This window comes from Lygodium microphyllum, chromosome 5, assembly GCF_053477565.2.
Source record: "Lygodium microphyllum isolate KBCC chromosome 5, Lygodium_microphyllum_v1.1.10, whole genome shotgun sequence".
Classification (NCBI taxonomy): domain Eukaryota; kingdom Viridiplantae; phylum Streptophyta; class Polypodiopsida; order Schizaeales; family Lygodiaceae; genus Lygodium; species Lygodium microphyllum.
Window position 1 is genome coordinate 158,479,567 of NC_141139.1, and position 21,589 is coordinate 158,501,155.

General features: G+C 43.0%; 1 protein-coding gene across 1 annotated transcript in view; it reads left to right on the top strand.

Annotated features, from left to right (window-relative positions):
* The first annotated feature begins 1,115 nt into the window (after positions 1 to 1,115).
* The window catches only part of LOC148036590 (vacuolar protein sorting-associated protein 32 homolog 1-like), a 37,437-nt gene continuing 16,963 nt past the window's right edge, over positions 1,116 to 21,589 (top strand). The window contains exon 1 of the mRNA XM_087678582.1: positions 1,116 to 1,465. Within this exon, the coding sequence (XP_087534708.1) occupies positions 1,394 to 1,465 (72 nt within the window). The 5' untranslated portion in view covers positions 1,116 to 1,393. The remainder of the gene's footprint in view (positions 1,466 to 21,589) is intronic.

Consider the following 21,589-nt stretch of genomic DNA (forward strand, 5'->3'; position numbering starts at 1 on the left):
GATAGAGATTGATTGTTGAGGATAGAAGATGGAGGTAGGTAGGGCTATAGGGGATACATGGAGCTCGATGGGAATAAAAAGGGTAGCTAGGATAGAGGAGGGGAATAGGTGGGGAAAGAGGGGGGCAGGGATGGAAGGGATAAGTGGGAGGATAGAGTGGGTAGGCAAAGATTGAGGGGGGCAAGTGGGTGGATGGAGGAGGGGGTAGGTGGAGATAGAAGGGAGTACAAAGGGTAGAAGGCCTTAGAGGAGAGGATTGGCAAGGATTTAGGGGATAATCGAGGTCTTAATAAGGAGGGTTTGGAGAGAGGTAAGTGTATATAGAGGGATAGGTGGGGTTTCAACAAGGTGGAGGGGGTGGAGAAACTATTGAGTAGTTAAGGCATAGGAGGGGGGTGAATAGAGGAATGAGGAGTACATGCAAGATGGGGAGGAGAAAGGGGGTGAAGGAGTGGAGGGGCTGTAACTCATTGTTTATTCCCATGGTGCCTCACATGGGGAAAAATTTGTATTACAAGTTAAATGTACACATCCGGCCCCTTTAGAGCCATGATGTGTGTAGGAAAATGTGTGTGAGTCCATTTGGTGAAGTGTGATGGACATGCAGCTTGGTGCATTGATTAGTTCTAATTATGTGACATGACTTGCGAGAGTGAAGTTGGACTTTAGTCATTTATAGTGCAACTTTCGTTTTCCTTCTTCTGACACATTCTCTCCTTCTTTCACATCAACATCCATGGGGTCCATGCTAATCATATTGTTGTCCATCTCTTGATTGATTGTATGTTGCCAATGTAGGTATTCAACACTCATAGGTGACCTTTCAACATTCATCGGGACTCTTATGTCAATTATAGGTTATTTCTCAATTCACTTTTGGGTTAATAGTTATCACTCATATATTGATGTTCATGGATTATGGCTACTATAGCACTCATATGTATAATTGGATTGCTAGTGGGTTAATGATTAAATCCATTGAGACCTCAACAATCAGTTGGAACCAAGGCAAGTTCAAGGACGGGAGGGGGAGAACTTGCGTGTGGCATGGCTGTTATCCTAGAGAGTGCTAAATAAGGGCACTAGTTAAGCTGCTTTTAAGGAAAAAGCGTTAATTGACGTCAAAACCAGGTTTGCGTTTCCTCGGTCGGCCGCCCTCTTAAGGCTTCCAATAATTCGAAGGAACAAAAAGTTCAGCAGATCGACGGCCGACTCCCTTCAGCATCATTAAGATCCGCCCTTCTGGCAAGCGCCTGTGCAAGTGAATACACAGACACAGAGAGAGAGAGAGAGAGAGAGAGAGAGAGAGAGAGAGAGAGAGAGGATCTGCCGAAAATCATCCCCTTCTTCTGGCAAGCACCTGTGAAAGCGAAAGACTGAGGATCTGCCAAAGATGTTCACAAGACTGTTTGGGAAGCCTAAACAGGAGCCTGCAACTTTGGCTACCTTAGACAAACTAAACGAGGTAAGAGCTCCAGAAAAGGACAAAATTGATTCGTTGGATAGCGTATGAATGAGCATAAGGAGTGTTTAGAATTTCCTGACAAGTTTAATGTACCTTCCATCAGTGCTTAATGCTGCACTCACGTGTTGCTGTGTCATCTTGGTTAGGGGTATTGTTGTTGCAGTAGGAGTATGTGATTATGTAGATGATGCTGTGGAAATACGCTTGTGTACACCATGGATATTTTATATTGCGAGTGTTTCCTGAGAAGTTTTATATATCCACTATGGGTGCACATTGCTGCAGTCACATATTAGTGTGTATGCCTTAATCTCAGGCACCATTGCTGCAGTATACGATGGAAGTGCGTATTGTGTACATCAGTGGATATTTGCCCATCTACCGTGAAACTAATGTTTGCTAAAAAGATGAATGTTGGTCCACATTGCATCATTCCCTTTTGGAATCTTTGGTAGGGGCAAAGATGGTGGGAAGGGCAGCACAGATAGCAAGGAGGGCAGGGCCATATCATCACTGCTGTGAGCATATGCACAAGGCACATGGCAGTAATTGGAGTTGGTCTAGTGGGCAACAAACCAACCGTCCGCCGTTCATGAGGACCTTTCCATTTCAAAACCTCACCTTCATGTTTTCCTTAATTTCCTGTATTCTCAGCCCTCCGGCCTTCTCCCTTTGTTCCATTGTAGCTCAGTCTTAATATGCAGCAGTAATAATAAGTATTTTGGAGCGACTGCATTTTCTCTCACATGCTTGCACCCATCTGTGTCCATCCATTGTTTCATGAGTGCATGTGTGAGTGTATTTGTGCTTTTTTTGTTTTTGTTTTTGTTGAAGGGGGTACTGAAACATGTACAAAGAGACATCAATTTGACAGTTTGCAAATATGGTGTCTTTTATTCATGGGAAGGAATATAATGGTGCTGGTCAAATGGGTCAAATGTACGTAGCTTGAAGTTTTGTAGAATAAAGTCTGCATACAACCAGAGTCTTTTACCACCTGTTTATTTTGGAGATTCCTTTAAGAACACAAGAACTTCCCTTCATATTACCCCCAAAACTAATGGTTATAGTGAAATTGCAAACTTAGAATTTTTGCCAGGAGTATACTTTTAAAAAAGTATTTCCCAAATAGTCAAGTTTTCTTATAGAAGTGCTCTACATTACATTAGAGAAGCACCATTGAAGTTGGGGTATGTGAAGAAACACCTTAATGTAGAAACATAAATGAAAGTGTACGACAAAACATAAACTCAAAAGAACACAGTTAGGGTTAGGGTAGCTTAGAGACAATGAACACAGTGGAATCTGAATGAATGATTGAATACTGAATATACAATGCTTGTGAAGATATGCTAGGGTTTACACTGAGGAAACACAATATGTATGACCAAGATTGAAACACAAAGACTTAAATAGAGATAAGCAAAACTCAAACTCTAAATGCAAAACGCAAAACACAAAAACTCAAAACTCAAACATAGAGATGAACATAGATGATAGAGAGAAGAAACTTTAAAGTGAATGAATGCTATAAATGAATGTAAGAGTGTACAGAATGCTCGAGGGTAGAGCAATGCAATGTCGGAGAGTGATGTCCATTGGCAACGGATTCCAAGTGTAGTGACCACTAGTCAGAGTGTGGAAGTCAAGGAAAACACCAAGCATTGATCACGGAAGGGTTAGATGACTGAGGCAATAGGAGGGAAGGTGCTTGGAGCAAAGAGTGGCAGCAGGGAAGTTGCAAATGCAGTTGTAGGATGGCTACCAATAGGAAGAAGATGGTTGCCAACAGGGAGAGAATGGTTGCCAGTTGTTATAGAGGGGTGAAAAAGGCCGAATGTAGACTGCAGGGCTGATGATTGATGATGAAGGAGCGGTGCCGCTTGTTGCTTGGTTGATGGTGAGTTGAATGCACGGAGGAGGCAGTTTGTGAGCTAGCAATGGTAGATGGACCAAATGTAGTAGAGGAGCAAGAATCTAGGCTGAAGGGATGAGGGTGAATGGTGGGCAACCTATCTATTTATAGATGTTAACGGGGTGCCCTAAAAATTAAGATTTTGGGGGACTAGTGGGACTCACGTACCAAATTTTTATTTTTCATTAATTAAGTGTGTTTTGGGGCTGTTTAAAAATGCTAATCAGTTGTAAAGCGTGTTTTAGCTCAACACCCCCTCTCAGGCCCAAAATTGAGTTTAAGAGGGAAGGCTAGTAATGTTTACCCCAAGGCGGCCCTCCCAAAGCAGTTAGGGCATCAGAGAAAGGGTGCATATTGACTGACTAGTGGCCTACCAAGACTACGGAGGTGATGATTATCTTACCAAGGGAGTCCAAGTAGTCACCCCAGAGAGGACATGGCATTGGATGAAAGGTGCCGTCGGCTGCCTAGTGGCCTACCAAGCCCTACAAAGGCGGATGGAACCACGTTGAACTTTTTTTTTTTGGTGGTGAAATTTTTTTAGGAGTGGTGGGCCAATTAAGTAATAGTGACCTAGAAGAGGGGAGTAGAGATGGTACATCCAACACATCACAAAACAATACAAGCTTACCCAACCACTTAAGGATGTTGATGACGAGGGAAAGGTGATGAAGTATTATCATGTGAAGAAGGATGGTGGTGTAGTCCGCCGATGAAAATAGCTTAGGATCCGTCTAGTGGTGCTCTGCACAATAAGATGTATAGTATGCTATATGTTGAAGAATGCTCATGCAGTAGGTGTCACTTGGATAGTGTCCCTCTTGGGAAAGTTGTTCACTTGCTCAAGCGCCCTAGTACAAAGATGATGAAATCATGCAATACATAGGGAAAGGTACAATAGGGGAGAAGGTTGATGTCGAAGACAAGTGCCGAAACCTGTAGAATACCAAGAAGAGTAGGAACCCCTTCTCAACTTGGATGTCAATGCTGAAGAAGGAAGAGAAGCCTGATGATGTCGGTCTTCGTGTGGCGTGGAGAACTGTGTGGATGAAGATGATGAAGAGTCCCTAGTGGAAGAGCAAGGATAGAAGTCACCGCTATGATAGCATCAAGAGAGATGTTGCATGATCTGCTATGGGAGGGGAAGCCTCCATGTTGGTAGAAGAGCAAAACACTGAGTAGATGGAACCATGAAAGGAATGGTGCGCATCTCCTTTCTCTAGCTCAGTAAGGATTGGTGCAAGCTTGTATGTTAGCCCGACATTGAAATACAAAACCTTGCAAAAGAGGAAAAAATTGCAAGCGCAGAGGTGAGTAGTGAGATGCTCCAAAAAACAAATTTGAAAATAAAAGAAAGCAAAGGTAAGTGCAATGTAATGAGTATGTAAGTATGTAGCAGAAGTCTAAAAAGGAAAAGGCTTAGTGTGTGGCTACCATCGTATACGCCAAGGTGGAAAAGTGGTTCTAGAAGGTGCAATGGATGCCCTTGGAATGGATTCATAGAGTGCGATATGTGAGCCACTAGTAGATCAATCAACCAATCTTTTAGGAGTAGTGAAGGAGATAGGTGACTGAGGCTGTCTATGTGCTGGATGTCTAGTAGCCACGGGGGCAAATGGAGTAGATGGTGTACCGGTGGCAGGTGTAGCTCCATTGAACTAGCCAATCGGAGTGGGGGCAATCACAATAGTTTGCGGTGGTTTTCTAGGAGAAAGACCTTGGGCCTTGGTACGACACTTCTCGTCCACATGGCTTGATCTCTGGCAATGTGTACAAAATCTATTTTTCTTAGAAATTTGCTGCCAAAGGGGTCTTGTTTCTTTGGTTCCGTTGGAGGAAGTGGTGTTATCCTTGTTTTGGCTTGCCTTCGTATCTTGTGAGTTCTTGCCACTGTTGGTTTTCCCTCTCGAAGAAGAGATGTTCAATGTGCTCAATTTGCATAGAAATTGCAGTGTAAGTGCATATCAAGACCAAATTTGATATAAATTTTGCAAATCTTGCAAAAGCTGTGAATTGCATCGGGTTCGATGTGCCAAAATTTCAGGAAATTGTACTTGTCACTATGTAATTTTCACAAATACATGAAAAGCCCCAATTTTTGAGACCCTAATGTGTGCAAATTTCACAAATTTTACTCAGCAGAATAAAATCCTAGCATATGTCAAAAGCCCTAAATTTTGGGAGTAAATGCATGCACAATCTTTGAGATTCGTCAATCTATGCTTACACACGTGTGATAGCCCTCAAAATTTGCCAAAAGATGAACCTTTGAAGGAAAAAAAACGTGAATTTTTAAATTAAGAAAAAACGTAAATTGTTGCGTGACTTGGGACAATTTGTCGTTTGTCCTGAGCTGATGTGGAGGTTGTTGCTTGAGTCACTGACTGCCTCCATGACCTACGACTTGCGACTGACTGCAACCTGCGACTTGCACCTAATTTGCGTGACCCGTGGATTGCTCTTGGTTACCTATAGATTGCTCTTGGTGACCTGCATGACTTGCGACCTTGACTTGCGTGACTTGCATATCGCTCCTAGTGACCTGTGTGATTGCCTTTGACTAGATCTGAAGACGACTTCTTGTTTTCTTCGCATGGGAAGAGTTGACATAGCTCAAATGGACTCCAAGAAGTGCACTTGTGATAATCGATGCTCTGATACCAGTTTGAAATGCTCAATGCGTAGTGGAGATGCAATGGTTAGTGATGACGATGACAGATGGAGAAAAACGTGAGCAGTAGTAGAGAGAGATGCACGATGTGTGAGTACAATAGTGTACCTCTTTTAGGTTTTCGAGATAGATATATGTAAAGTACAAGTGCTAAGGGTACTCGTGCACATATAAAAGGCACAGTGGCCCTTTATTTCCAACGATAGGGTGATCCAAGCCTTGGTCAATGGCAAAACTAATGTGATTGTGAGGTTGAATCATCATTAAGGATTTGTTTCTAACTCAGATCTGCACGGTTGCAAGGGCTCAAGAAAGAAAAATGTTCGTGATGTGGGTCATATGATGAGTAGCTCCATTATCTATGATCCAAGGAGTAGCTGAAGTACAAGGCTGTGATGAGTGGGCCTTTGTAGTCACCTTGTCAAGAGGCAACTCGTAGATATGGACAAGACTTGTAGTCTTAAATGTTTCTATGGAGATGATGTGGGTCTTTGTAGACTAGTTAGACAAGCCCTTTGGCATTGAGAACATTGTCGATTGTGATGATGATTAGTGGCAGTGTGGGTCTAGCCTCGCCACTGCCTCAATTGAGGATTGCCACTACCTTGTTGTCAGAGTGCAACGATGTGGAAGCGTGGGACCAAGATTGAGAGAGAGTAAACACAGAGAGAAGAGAGAGAGAAATGAAATGATATATTAATGTCTACAAAAGGCCAAAATGACCTATGAGACCATGAGTTACGATCATGTGTATGATGGTACAACTGTCTGGCCAAAATATATAGCACAAAGCAAAATAAGAAAGGAAACTAACTATGGCTATGTGTAAAACATAGAGCTCTATCTAGTAACAATGAGCTCCAAATGGTACAATCTCATGTGGGTATGGAGGGCCTAGCTTTAGCCCGAGCAATAATCCCCTGTATCTGCCTATGAAGGTGTCGTTGGTGTGTGCGTTGAGGCCTAGGTGTCACAAGATTGTGATAACTATTATCTTTTTGTTGATTTCTTTATTACATACTTTATTTGGTTTTTCTTTTTGGAAGGATCCCTCTTGAAATCTAAACGCCTGAGTTGCATGGCCAGTATGTGAAATGGACAGGAATGTCTAGTGAGTCAAGACTAGACAGTTAAGATCCAGTACAAGTCTGGAAGAGACTGATGGCACTGTAGATTGACAAGCTTGGAAGAGACTTGTGAAAGTATATATGGACAAGTGTGTTGAAGGACTAGCTTGGAAGAGACTAGTTCAAAGTGAAGATGGGCAAATCTCCAAGAGATTAGTCCATGCGGGGTCATCAGTGGAAATTCACTTTCAGTTGAGCTACACTGCAAATTTGGATGTAGCCATAGTCTGCAAAGATGGTCAGAAGACTAGTGGGGATGCAATGGAAGTAACTCCTAAAATTTAGGGAGTTACTATTTTTGGACCCCAGAATCTGTTCGCGTCATTATCTTCGTTTTTGCACGAGGATTAATCCTCTGGTCTGTGCCGAGGTCAAATTTTGCACCAAGGATGGAGAATTTTAGACCGGAAGGTTAGAACGGGAAATATCTTCCAGTGCTGCCATTTGGCACAAATTGGTGCACTTACCTCTTTAAAGAGGGCTGGCGTGCAGTTTTCTGGGTCTTTGGGGGCTCATTTGAAGAGGATGGAGGAATAGTTGCTGATGGAGAAGATTTGAGAGCTTGCCTACCTTGTCCATGATGCACAGAGGCTTGAGCTTACTCCCTACTCTCTCTCTCTCTTTCTCCCTGATAGAATGGTTATGCTTCAGAATCAAGGGCCTTTCTTCTGATTCAGGTACAGCTGTGGGAATATGCTGTTTTTGCATGAGGCAAGCCTCCTTTCTCCAGGAACAAGAGCAGTTGTTTGCTGCCCACAAGCAAGAACAGGTGAGGGTGGTAACCTCACCATGCAGGTGTCTGAAACAGCACTAAATCAGTACAGATTCTAGACTGTTCAGAGGTTATTTCAGAGCCCAATTGATGCCAGAATCAAGGGGCACTTGGCACAGATGTTGGAGCATAGTACAGGGAACAGTATGAGCTGAAAACAGGTTTCAGAACAGGTCTGAACCAGTAATTACAGTGGGCTGAACAGTACTGGGAACAGTATGAGCTGAAAACAGGTTCCAGAACAGGTCTGAACCAGTAATTACAGCAGGCTAAAATGGTCAATTCTGCACTCCAACCAGAAGTTTCAGACTTGGGCATAGTTTCCCCTGCTGGTCAACTTGTTTTGGGTCAGTAATTGTACTGTTATGCTGCTAAATTTCACCCAGAATAGGTGAAAGACAGCTCATTGTACTTTCTCTCTTTTTAAAAATAAAGAAATACCGCAAGGGGCGCCTAACTTAGGGGCCAACAGGGTGTCTATTTCACAACAGGAGCATTCTAGCTTCCTGTATGTCTTCTTGATTCTGTGTCTTTAAGTTCAGGTAAAGTGGGCGACTGTGAATTGGGTGAAAGCATTTATATATTTTGGTTGTACACTACCGCCCTTCCCAGTGAACAGGCCGGTTTCATGGTTCCATTGCCGGGATCGAATCACTTTTTCCCTAAAGAGTGAGCCAGGGTTTGTTTGGGTGTAAGACACAGAATTGTGCATTATGCCTGATACAAAGGAAGACACCAGAGAGGAAGCGTCTTCATCACAGGAGATCCCTGTTGTTCATGAGGTGGGAGAGTCTTCTAGACCTCCACAATTTGTTACTCCTCCTGCTATGGTTGAGCCACAAGTTCTTACGGCTTCTTCTATGGATGAAGACACTTTCAAGACTCAATTAGTTGCTGCTGTGAGTATGTTTACTCAAGTGATGCAGAATCCAAGGTTTTTGGCATTTTTGCAGCCTTCCCTTCCTTTACAGCAAGTTGGGCAACCTGCAAAGATTTCGGATCTAGTAGAGGTCCAGGATAAGGGTAAGCATGCTGCAGATTCAGTGGAAACACCAAGGCAGCTTGCGGAGTCAATGGAGACTCCAAGATTGGTTCCGACTGTCCAGGAACAGGTGGCGGAAACGCTAGTTACACAAGCATTGCCAGTTCAGCTCGCCACTTTACAGTAGCCAAATGTTGGTTTAAATGGACAGGGAAACAGTTTTCAGGCTTTACCACAGGTTTTCCCACCGACCTCTGTACATATTGGATACTTTGGAGGTGGATCTGTATTTCAGAGTATGGCTGGTTATGCGCCTGGAAACTAGATTTATGTACCAGGAACAGTGTTCGGTGCTAATGAGCTTTGCAGAGCTTGGGGTAAAGTTAGGGATCAACATGTACTTATTTTCTTTGATCTTGGAGCTAAGGCAAACTTTATCTCACCAGAGTTGGCTTCTACTTTGGGCATCAGAGCAGATGAGATGGGCTACATAGCAGAGGCAGGGTTGGCATGTCCTGGCCACTCAGAGTCTGTGACACCCATTCTTGGAAAGCTGCGTCTTCATGTACAGTCTTATGTTGATGCAGAAGAATTTTATATCATGCCACTTGAAGGCTGTGATGTCTTGTTGGGAATGCCATGGATGTTCAGAAAGCATGGTGTGTTGGATGCCTTTAACAAGACACTGACTTTGGAACATAGGGGAAAGACTCATGTGCTTGATGTGAAGCTTAAAGGAGAGTCTGCACCTGCTGTATCGGCTTCTGCCATTACATCTATAATAAAGAATCATCTTTCTGCGTACTTGATTTTTGCACGTGATGTCAAGGATAATGAAGAGTCAAATTTCTCTATGTTTAATATGGACAGGTCTGCTTTCTTGTCTCAGTTCGGTGATTGTTTTTCTGACTCATTACCATCACAGTTGCCACCAGAGAGGTCTGAGGATTATGCAATAGATTTGGTGCCAGGCAGTAGCCCACCAAATAGACCTTTGTATAGGGTTAGTGCAGCCCAACAGAAAGAGATATTGAGCTAGGTGAATGAGCTGTTAGGAAAAGGGCTGATTCAGTCAAGTTCATCTCCCTTTTGCTCACCAGTGCTCTTAGTACAGAAGAAGGATGGCTCTTGGCGCATGTGCATAGATTATCGAGCGTTGAACAAGAGTACCATCAAGAACAGGTTCCCCATTCCAAGAATTGACGACATCCTTGACCGTTTGGAAGGAGCGTCAATTTTTAGCAGGATAGATTGGAAGAGTGGATACCATCAGATCATGATTAAGCGAGAGGATGTGCATAAGACTGCATTTAGGACCACGTTTGGTCTCTATGAGTTCTTGGTAATGCCATTTGGACTTACTAATGTTCCTGCTACGTTTAATCGAATGATGGACAGGATTTTTCGTCCATACAGGCAGTTTGTTGGTACATTCTTTGATGACATGATTGTCTTTTCAAAGAATGAACAGGAGCATAGAGAACACTTGAAAGCAGTCTTTGATGAGCTTCGCTGTAATAGGTTGCTTATCAATGGCAAGAAGAGTGAGTTCTTCTTGGGAGAAATCTAGTTCTTGGGGCACATAGTGTGAAAGGATGGTGTTCGAATGGATCCTGCTAAGGTTGAAGCAATTAGAACATGGCCAGATTTGAAGACTGTCCATGATGTTAGAAGCTTCTTGGGTTTGTGTTCCTACTACAGGAGGTTCATTCGCAATTTTGCAGAGATTGCTTCACCTTTACATGCTTTACAGAAGAAAGGAATCTCTTTCCAGTGGACATAGAAAGAGATTTCAGCTTTTAATCTTCTTAAAGAAAAGATGACTTCTAGTCCAGTGATCATTCTGCCAGATCTTAGGAAGTCATTTGTTGTCCAATGTGATGCCTGTGGCAATAGCATTGGTGCAGTGTTAATGCAAGATGGCCGGGTAGTGGCTTATGAAAGCAGAATCTTGCGAGGGCCAGAGAAGACTATGCAGGTCTATGAGAAAGAATTGCTGGCTGTGATTCATGCGCTTACTTGTTGGAAACACTACCTACTTGGGGCAGATTTTGTTGTCCAGACAGACCATCAGACATTGCGTTATTTCTTAACTCAGACTAAGCTGACAGAAAAGCATATGCGTTGGGCAAACTTTTTGTCAATGTTCCATTTTCAAATTGTGCATGTGGAAGGCAAAAAGAATATTGTGGCTGATTCTTTGTCAAGAAAGCCACAAATTTCAGCTGTGTTAATTCCTTATCATCATGAGCTTGATGATATGAAGGAACAGTATGCTGATGATGAAAATTTTGCAAGGATCTTTGATCAGCTTGTCAATGGACAACATCATGAGCATTATCTTCTCAAGGATGGTTTCATGTTGATGCATCGTAGACTATGTGTGACTATGCCATTGAGACGGAAAGTTATGACAGAGAGTCACTCTCCACCGTATGCAGGGCATCGTGGTATTGATGCAACAGTCAAAGCAATAGAGACATTCTTTTATTGGCCTACTTTGAGAAGAGATGTGGATGCTTTTGTGCGGCACTGTTTGATTTTCCCGAAGGTCAAGTTTGACAGGCAAAAAGCACCGGGGCTTTTACAGCCATTGCCTATTCCAGATAAACCATGGGAAGGCATAGCTATGGATTTTATCTTTGATCTTCCAAGGACACAGACAGGAAATGATGGGATATGGACTATTATTTGCAGGTTTAGCAAACAGGCTCATTTCATTCCTGTCAGGAAGAAGATAAAACCAGATCAGATGGCACGTTTGTTTATGTGCAATGTTTTCAAGTATCATGGTATGCCACAGTCTATTGTCAGTGACCATGATCCACGGATGACAAGTCTATTCTGGAGAGGCATATTTGAGAACATGGGCACAACGCTTAAGTTCTCATCGTCATTTCATCCACAGACTGATGGACAGTCAGAAGAGGCAAATTCTACTGTCTTGGATCTGCTTAAGTGCTATGTGTCAGAGCACAAGTCAAAGTGGGAGTAGTATTTGCCTTTGGTCGAGTATGCATACAATAATACTGTGCATTCGTCAACATGCAAAGCCCCTTTTGAAATTGTTGAAGGTGGTAAAAAGGTTCCTCCCATTTTGCATACAAAGGATAAGATCTTTAAGGCAGATCAGTATGTGCAGAGTATAGATGAAATGTATCAGAAAGTTAAGCATGCCCTTGAAAGGACTCAGGCAAAGCAAAAGAAAGCTGTTGATCATCACCCTTGTGAATTGATATATTCACTTGGTGATTGGGTACTGTTGCGGTTTGAAAAGGCACGCTTAAAGAAGCGGAAAGGCAAGGAAAGTCTTTTCACTAAGCTTAGTATGCGATACTATGGGCCTTTTCAAGTAACAGAGAAGATTAGTGATGTCAGCTATAGGCTGAAATTGCCTGACAATTGGAAGATTCATAATGCTTTCCATGTAAGTCTTCTTAGACCCTATGTGGGTGATGTACCAGAAGATATGCCAGCTGAGGAACAGCCCGAAGTTGAGGAACTTGATGAAATTCTTGTTCCAGAACAGGTACTGGCACACAAGGAAAGGAAGGTGAAAGGCAAGGCTGCTAGAAGGTATTTGGTTAAGTTCAAGAACTATCTAGCTATAGATGCTAAGTGGATGGACGAAGGTGAACTTGCAGAGTCACCTAATGTGTTGGAACTTTACCTTGAAGCATTTCGCTTGCAACCTACCTTGACCCCTTATCTCTAAGCTGAAATAGATTATCAAAGTGACAATTGCTCAAGAAAGAAATTATGTACAGAAACAGATTTTGTACAGGTTAACACTTATTGTGTCCATATGGTTTTCTCAGTGCTAAAGAAGTAAGTATTGCTTGCAAGAATACAGTTTTTACTTCTATTGAATTGAATACATGTTGTAACAATGGTTACTCGATCGGGTATGTATTCTGTGAATTGACTCAGTGGGGATATCATTTTGATGTATCGGCCATTAGATCTCTAGTCAGGGTGATGTGGAGTTATCAAATCAGAATCTGCCACTATGGGGATATCATTGTGGTGTACCGGCCATTATATTTGGAAACAGTGATGTGGAGTCACATGATGATAGTTTGCCATGTTTCACAGTTAGAACATACATGTGTTAACAGTGTGTTTAGTACACAATGTTGACTGATAGCATGTATGTGTTGTACATGTGCTGCCAAGTGTAAGTTCACTGGGTTAGCTGGAAGCATGCATGACATTCATGCAAACGAGGACGTTTGCGATTTCGAGAGGGAGGTATGTCACAAGACTGTGACAACTATTACCTTTTTGTTGATATCTTTATTACATACTTTATTTGGTTTTTCTTTTTGGAAGGATCCCTCTTGAAATCTAAACGCCCGAGTTGCATGGCCAGTATATGAAACAGACAGGAATGTCTAGTGAGTCAAGACTGGACAGTTAAGGTCCAGTATAAGTCTGGAAGAGACTGATGGCACTGTAGATTGACAAGCTTGGAAGAGACTTGTGAAAGTGTATATGGACAAGTGTGTTGAAGGACTAGCCTGGAAGAGACTAGTTCAAAGTGAAGATGGACAAATCTCCAAGAGACTAGTCCATGCGGGGTCATCAGTGGAAATTCACTTTCAGTTGAGCTACACTGCAAATTTGGATGTAGCCATAGTCTGCAAAGATGGTTAGAAGACTAGTGGGGATGCAATGGAAGCAACTCCTAAAATTTAGGGAGTTACTATTTTTGGACCCCAGAATCTGTTCGCGTCATTATCTTCATTTTTGCACGAGGATTAATCCTCTGGTCTGTGCCGAGGTCAAATTTTGCACCAAGGATGGAGAATTTTAGACCGGAAGGTTAGAACGGGAAATATCTTCCAATGCTGCCATTTGGCACAAATTGGTGCACTTACCTCTTTAAAGAGGGCTGGCGTGCAGTTTTCTGGGTCTTTGGGGGCTCATTTGAAGAGGATGGAGGAATAGTTGCTGATGGAGAAGATTTGAGAGCTTGCCTACCTTGTCCATGATGCACAGAGGCTTGAGCTTACTCCCTACTCTCTCTCTCTCTTTCTCCCTGACAGAATGGTTATGCTTCAGAATCAAGGGCCTTTCTTCTGATTCAGGTACAGCTGTGTGGGAATATGCTGTTTTTGCATGAGGCAAGAGCCTCCTTTCTCCAGGAATAGGAGCAGTTGTTTGCTGCCCACAAGCAGGAACAGGTGAGGGTGGTAACCTCACCAAGCAGGTGTCTGAAACAGCACTAAATCAGTACAGATTCTGGACTGTTCAGAGGTTATTTCAGAGCCTAATTGATGCCAGAATCAAGGGGCACTTGGCACAGATGTTGGAGCATAGTACAGGGAACAGTATGAGCTGAAAAAACAGGTTTTAGAACAGGTCTGAACTAGTAATTATAGTGGGCTGAACAGTACTGGGAACAGTATGAGCTGAAAACAGGTTCCAGAACAGGTCTGAACCAGTAATTACAGCAGGCTAAAATGGTCAATTCTGCACTCCAACCAGAAGTTTCAGACTTGGTACTCCTTGCCTGTGTGTGGATTGTGGTGGTGAGAGAGGCTCTCGTGTGGACTGTGGCTGTAATTGTATTGAAGTCTTCTGAGTCTCCCTTGCAAAGAAGTTTATGAGCTGCCTCTGTGGAGGGTCTCGATGTCTTGGAGCAGCTGTACTCTTGAGATGCATGTCACGAAGCCGTCGTATCTCAAGAAGAAAGAGGCCAAGGCATTGCTGATCGGTAAAATCCAGTGGTCCAAATTGGTCTCTAAAAAGACAGTGGAAACGACCACGGACCTCATAATACGTTGGTCAGACGGCAGATATAATACTCCTCTGTCTTTGGCTCTAATTGGCATATCTGGCATATGCGCTCCTCCGATGGGATGGATCTATATATGCCAGTCTCAATCTCTAGCTGATGTGAGGAGGTGCGCAACTGGCCAATAGTACTTTGATCCCATGGGAAAGGTGGGTGTCCATGTATCTCGGGCGAGCAATAAATCCATCATCTGTAGTATGAAGGAAATGCTCACGGTGGAAAGCCATCTTTGTCCCTAGCTCTTTCCCTGGCATCAACCACCATTCCCATGGCATGCAAGTCAATACATAGATTGCATGCCATGGGAGTACCGAAAGAAGCTCAGTTGGGGTATTTTGGCACTGTATGAGAGAGTTGTGGGCAGAGTCCAAACACCTGAAGGCCTTTCGGCACCTATTTACTCCACTATTGGGGTGAAGCAGGGATGCCCCCTCTCTCTCCGACATTATTTGGCTTGTACATTGATGGGATTGCTGATTACATTTCACATGAAGGAGATAGAGGAGCTCCACTAGCTGGAACTTCAATACCTCTCCTATTGTATGCAGATGACATTGTAGTTGCTAGCTCGGCTCTGATGATCTCATGTGGCATTGAGGCCTTACATCTAATCATCTTGGATATCATGGACACTAGGGGTTTCTCCATCGATCTCCATCCGTCATAAGTGCGCCCTGATCTGCTACGGTGGTCAAGACTGGGCCCCCATATTTGTACTCCATAAAATAGTGTGGATGTGACCAGTGTATCGAAGAGCCATAGCTTGGTGTAGGGTTCTTGGAATTGCACCTGTGAGCACATCCTCTCCAAACCACCTAGTGCTATGTATCCGCGAGTCAGTCTAGTGTCTGCTACCGCTCGCATAGAAAAGGTGGGCCCTGTGAATAAGACTCATAGGTATGTATAAGAATCAACATACTCCAGCTCCTTAGATCCATATGTGAATTTAGGTGCTGATCTCCTGACCCATTGTGGTGTAGTGTACCATCACCTTGGTTTTACCAAGGTTCATTGAAAGCCCACTGTACAAAGTATAGAAGTGTAATGCATCCAAGTGTCTCTGTAGACCCTCTAGAGTCAGCTATCTATACAATGTCATCTGCATACAATAGGAGAGGTATTGAAGTTCCAGCTAGTGGAGCTCCTCTATCTCCTTCATGTGAAATGTAATCAGCAATCCCATCAATGTACAAGCCAAATAATGTCGGAGAGAGGGGGCATCCCTGCTTCACCCCAATAGTGGAGTAAATAGGTGCCGAAAGGCCCTCAGGTGTTTGGACTCTGCCCACAACTCTCTCATACAGTGCCAAAATACCCCAACTGAGCTCTTTCGGTACTCCCATGGCATGCAATCTATGTATTAGCTTGTCTCTCGGTACTGTGTCAAAGGCTTTGCGGAAGTCCACAAAGCAACAGTAGGCTCGTCGGCCATGGGCCCTTCCCTCCTCAATGATTGCTCTGAGTGCGAGGATGTGATCCAATGTGGAGAAGCCTCTCCTAAAGCCAGCCTGTCCCTGTGCTTTAAGACCCCACCTCTTTGCCCACCTACTTAACTCATGCTGAAGGATGTGTTGGGTGTAAAGGCCCTTCGCTACACTTCCCGTGTATATATTTTACTTGTACATGTGACCGCACTCTTGCGGGTGTAAATGCACCGTACCCTAAAACATAAATACATTCTTTCATTCTTTGTGTGTGCCACATTGGTACACACCCAACTCAAGTCTCTACTCTCTCTGCACTCTCTACTGCTGAACATACTCCATTCTAGCTGCGTACACCACTTAGGCATTTTCGCTTTCCTTCAAACTGGTATCAGAGCATTCGGCTAAGGTGTGCGCGCTTCCCGGAGCCTGTGCGAGACATCGCCAGCGCTTCGCTCGTGAGAAATCAGCAAGTCGTCATCTTTGCTGGTCAGGCGAGAGCACGCGCGAAACAGGAGACAGTGCTGCAGGGTCGTTTTTGCTCAGTCTGTAACTAGACAGATCGGGCGCAGCCATTCCAGGTCAGCACAGGTCAGGTCGTCAGCTTTCCAGGTCACGTTTTTGTTCAGCGACAGTCAGGCGACAGCTGATAGGTCAGCGTGAACAGGTGACAGCCAAATCTGCTCAGCGACAGTCAGGCGACAGCAGCTGACAGGTCAGCGTGGACAGGCGGCAGTTCACTTCTGATCAGCGTGATCAGTCGACAGGTCACGACAGTCATTTTTTGCAATTTTTTGTGACTTGTCACATTAAAACAGGCCCCGGTTCGCGCGCGCAAGCACAATTCTCACAGTTGTGCAGATTTGAGCCAGAAATTTTGGGGCTTTTCCAGATTTAGTGCTGTTCATGCATAATACAGACATCTGCGTCAAAATTGCAGACATTGTGCACGTATAAATTGGGGATTTTGCCAAATTTGGTGAAATTTTGCTCGTTTGAGTAAAATTTCTCAACATTGGACCCATAAAATTTGGGCCTTTTGCTGTATTGGTGAAATTTTGCTCAGCTAAGTCAGATTGGTTGACATTCGTGCACACTTGGACCCGGAAAATTTGGGGCTTTTGCAAAATTTTATGAAATTTTACTGAATTTGCCCGTTTTATGCTCTCGGGAACATGTATTAATGCAATTGGGGCAGATTTATTGCAGAAAATTTGGGGCTTTTCACATTAGTGATGTATTTTGAGCCGATTTGTGCTTTGACAGTGGAATTACAGCAGATTCACTGCTAAGTGGGAGAAATTTGGACTTGGGGTGTATCAAATGTTATGAAAAGCAGCTTCTCTTGGTACATGTATTGCTGAATGCTCATTGTGCAGTGAAACAGTGGCACATACAGCACTCGGGTTATTGCATTTGGGCATTACGGTGATGTATTATTGAAGTGGGACCTGTCTTGTATGCACATGTATCAGATTTGCTTTGTGTATATGCTATAATCAGCCCTTTGGACTGCAATTACAGCAAAATATCTGCTTCTTGGGCACACTTTGAAGTGCAAGTTTGTGTATTTGCTGTTATATACAGCAACCTTGCTATTGGCTGATTGCATTCAGCATTCTATTGCAGAAATTTATTGCTGAAAAATGGCTGGAAGTGCATCCACTGCTGACACAAAGAATCTTTTTGAGATTCGCAAATTTGATGGCAATGGCTTTGATCTTTGGAAAGGTCGTATGGAGGGTATCCTTTTTCTGAAGGATTGTGAAGATGCTTTGGCAAAACAAAAACCTGTTGCTTTGTCAGATGAAGATTGGGCTAAAATGAATAAAAAGGCCATTACTTACATAAAAATGGCAGTTACTGATGATATCTTAGTTGATATCAAGGGGCTCAACAGTGCATATGCAGTTTGGGAGAAACTCAAGGCTACGTATGAGAATACTACTCCTGTTAATCAGGTCCATCTCATGCGAAAGTTAGTCAACTTAAAGCTTGATGAGTCTAAGCTCGCCTAAGAGCATTTGGCTACATTTACAGGTATTTTAAGTCAGTTACAGGATGCAGGCTTGTTGGCTTTTGATCCTAAGCTAAAGGCCATCTTCTTGCTCATGACTTTGCCAGATTCATGGGAAGCATTGGTTGTCATTGAGCAACAACCCCAACTTGACATTTGATGGTGTACGTGGTTCTATCCTCAATGAGGAGATTAGACGCAAGTCTAGTGGGGAAAACAGTGGATCAACCTATAATGTTAGAGGACGGATTGAAAAGAAGTCAAATGCTGCAAATAAGCATAAAAATCGCAGCAAAAGCAAAGAAAAACAGCAAGATGTCATTTGCTATTAGTGTGGACGCAAAGGGCATAAAAAGCCCGATTGCAGGTACTATAAGAAGAAGCAAGATAAGAAGGAGCAAGATAAGAAGGAGCAAGAACGCAAGAAGCAGGCTAATGCAAAAGGCAAAAAGAATGAGAAGGATAGCAGCTCTACTCCTAAAGAAACAGAAAAGGCAAATATGGTATCTAGTGTTGTCATTGAGGAGATAGAAGATGATAAAGATGCTGATTTGCTGGTTGCATCTTCAGATTCACATGCTATGACAGTGGAAGACATGTATATCACTAAAAGGGATGTGATAGATGCCTTGTTATCTGCTCATGATGGTTTGTCACAATCGTGGATTGTTGACAATGGTGCCTCATTTCATGTAACTCCATCTCTGGAGTGTTTTTCTACTTATGCAGCAGGCAATCTTGGGAAAGTTTACCTAGGGAATAATCATGCATGTGACATTGAAGGAGTGGGCACCATACACCTGGCTCTTGAAAATGACTAGGAATTGATTTTTCATGATGTTAGCTATGTACCTAGCATTAAGAAGAGCTTGCTTTTTGTTGGGCAGTTAGATAGCAGGAGTTACTACACTACCTTTGGTGGTGGAATGTGGAAAATACAAAAAGCATCTATGCTGGTCACTAGAGGTGGTAAAAAGGGAACTTTGTATTATCTTCATTGCAAGGCACTTCCTGGAAAGTTTGTTGCAGTTGCAGAAGTACAGTCACGCATGGAGCTATGGCATAAGCGTCTTGGACACATGAGCCAAAAGGGTTTGGATGCACTTTCTTCACTTGGAAGAGTTGATGTGAAAAACTCAAAGCTTGACTTTTGTGATGACTGTGTCTTTGGAAAACATGTAAAGAGTTTATACTCTCATGGAGCCTCTAGGAAGGCATGTATCTTGGATTTAGTCCATTCCGATGTCTGTACCATGCCAATAAAAACTCATAGTGGTTTCCGTTATTTTGCGTCTTTTATTGATGACCACTCTAGAAAGCTATGGGTTTATTTGCTTAAGCAGAAAAGTGAGGCATTGGATGCCTTTAAAAGGTTTTATGCATTTGTTAGTACTCAAAAGGGCTTAAAACTGAAATGCATAAGAACAGATAATGGGGGAGAGTACGTATCTAAACAATTTAATAGTTTTTGTGATGAAAATGGGATTAAACGAGAGCTTACAGCCCCTTATAATCCGTCATCTAATGGTGTGGCTGAGCGAATGAATCGCACTTTATGTGAGAAGATTCGATGCATGCTGTCCACAACTAATCTCCCGCAATTGTTTTGGGGGGAGGCACTTAAAACCGCGGTGCATATTTGCAACCGATCTCCACATCGTGCACTTGATAGTGGCATCCCTGAAGAGGTTTGGTCTGGCAAACCTGCTTCATATGACCACTTAAGGGTCTTTGGCTGCGAATGCTATGTACATGTGCCTGTTGATAGCAGAACTAAACTTGACATGAAATCCCTCAGAGGCATTTTCATGGGTTATGGAGATGATGGTGAAATGGGTTATAGAGTTTGGGTTCCAAGCATGAAAAAGGTGCTACGCAGCCGAGATGTGGTATTTAATGAATCAAAGCTGCTGAAAAATGCCACATCTAGTGATGTAGACAAAAAGAAAGTGAAATTTCAGCATGATCAGCCACTTAAACAGCTATCAGCCACTGAAAATTCAGCTCCATCTGATGGTGGTTATGATAATCAGCGTGTCATTATTGAGCCAGATGCAAATGGGCAGCAAAGGGATGCTGAAAATCAGTTTGGGCAACAAAATCAGCATGCTGAACATCAATTACAGCAGCTTGAAAATTTATTACAGCAACCTGAAAATGCAGTTCAGCAGCCAAATAATGAGGTCATAGACATTCCTTTGGATGTAGATCCATTGCCTGATAACACAGATCATTGGGTGAGAAGGTCTACGCGTGTCAGGAGACCCATACAAAGGTTTGATCCCTCTTTGGACTGCATTTTACTCACAGATGAGGGTGAGCCTCTTACATATAAAGAGGCATTGTCATGTGAGTTAAAGAAAAAGTGGGAGCAAGCTATGCAGGAAGAAATGAAGTCATTGTATCAGAATGATACTTGGGATTTGGTTTCATTGCCCAAAGATAGGAAAGCTATTCCTAACAAGTGGGTCTACAAAATCAAATGTGTGGATGGCAAACCCAAATACAAAGCCAGGCTTGTGGCTAAGGGTTATACTCAGAAAGAGGGGATTGACTTTCAAGAAGTCTTTTCACCTGTTGTCAAAATGACGACTCTTCGGGTATTGTTTGCTATTGTTGCATCTATGGATCTTGAACTTGATCAGATGGATGTTAGAATTGCATTCCTGCATGGTGATTTAGAAGAAGAGCTGTATATGAAACAAGCAGAGGGCTTTGTTATGCTAGGAAAGGAGCATTTGGTGTGCAAGCTTAAGAGAAGCTTGTATGGTTTAAAACAGGCTCCTAGACAGTGGTATAAGAAGTTTGATGCCTTCATGCTCTCATATGGGTTTAAAAGAAGCAATGCAGATCACTGCTTATACACAAAGAAGGCTGATGATGGAAGCCTTATTATCCTTGTGCTTTATGTGGATGATATGCTTATTGTTGGTAAGCATAAGAGCCAGGTTAATGCATTGAAAAGACAGCTGAATTCAGCCTTTTCCATGAAGGACTTGGGTGCAACTGAACATATTTTGGGCATGCGTGTGACGAGAGATAGAGAGCAGAAGCTCTTATTTCTCTCACAAGAAAAGTACATCAACAAAATACTTGATCGTTTCTCTATGATAGATGCTAAGTCACTTGGTGTTCCATTACCACCATACCTTAAGCTTAGCAAATCTGATCATGGCAGCCAACTCTATGAAGGGTGTTCCTTATGCTTCAGCTTGTGGATCACTCATGTATGCTATGGTTGCCACTAGACCTGACATTGCTCATGCAGTGGGAATTGTGAGCAGGTTTATGTTGAACCCTGGCAAAGCACATTGGGAGGCAGTGAAATGCATCTTTCGATACCTTAAGGGCACACAAGGAAAATATATTTGCTATGGAAAGGGTACATTAGATCTGCAGGGATATTGTGATGCAGA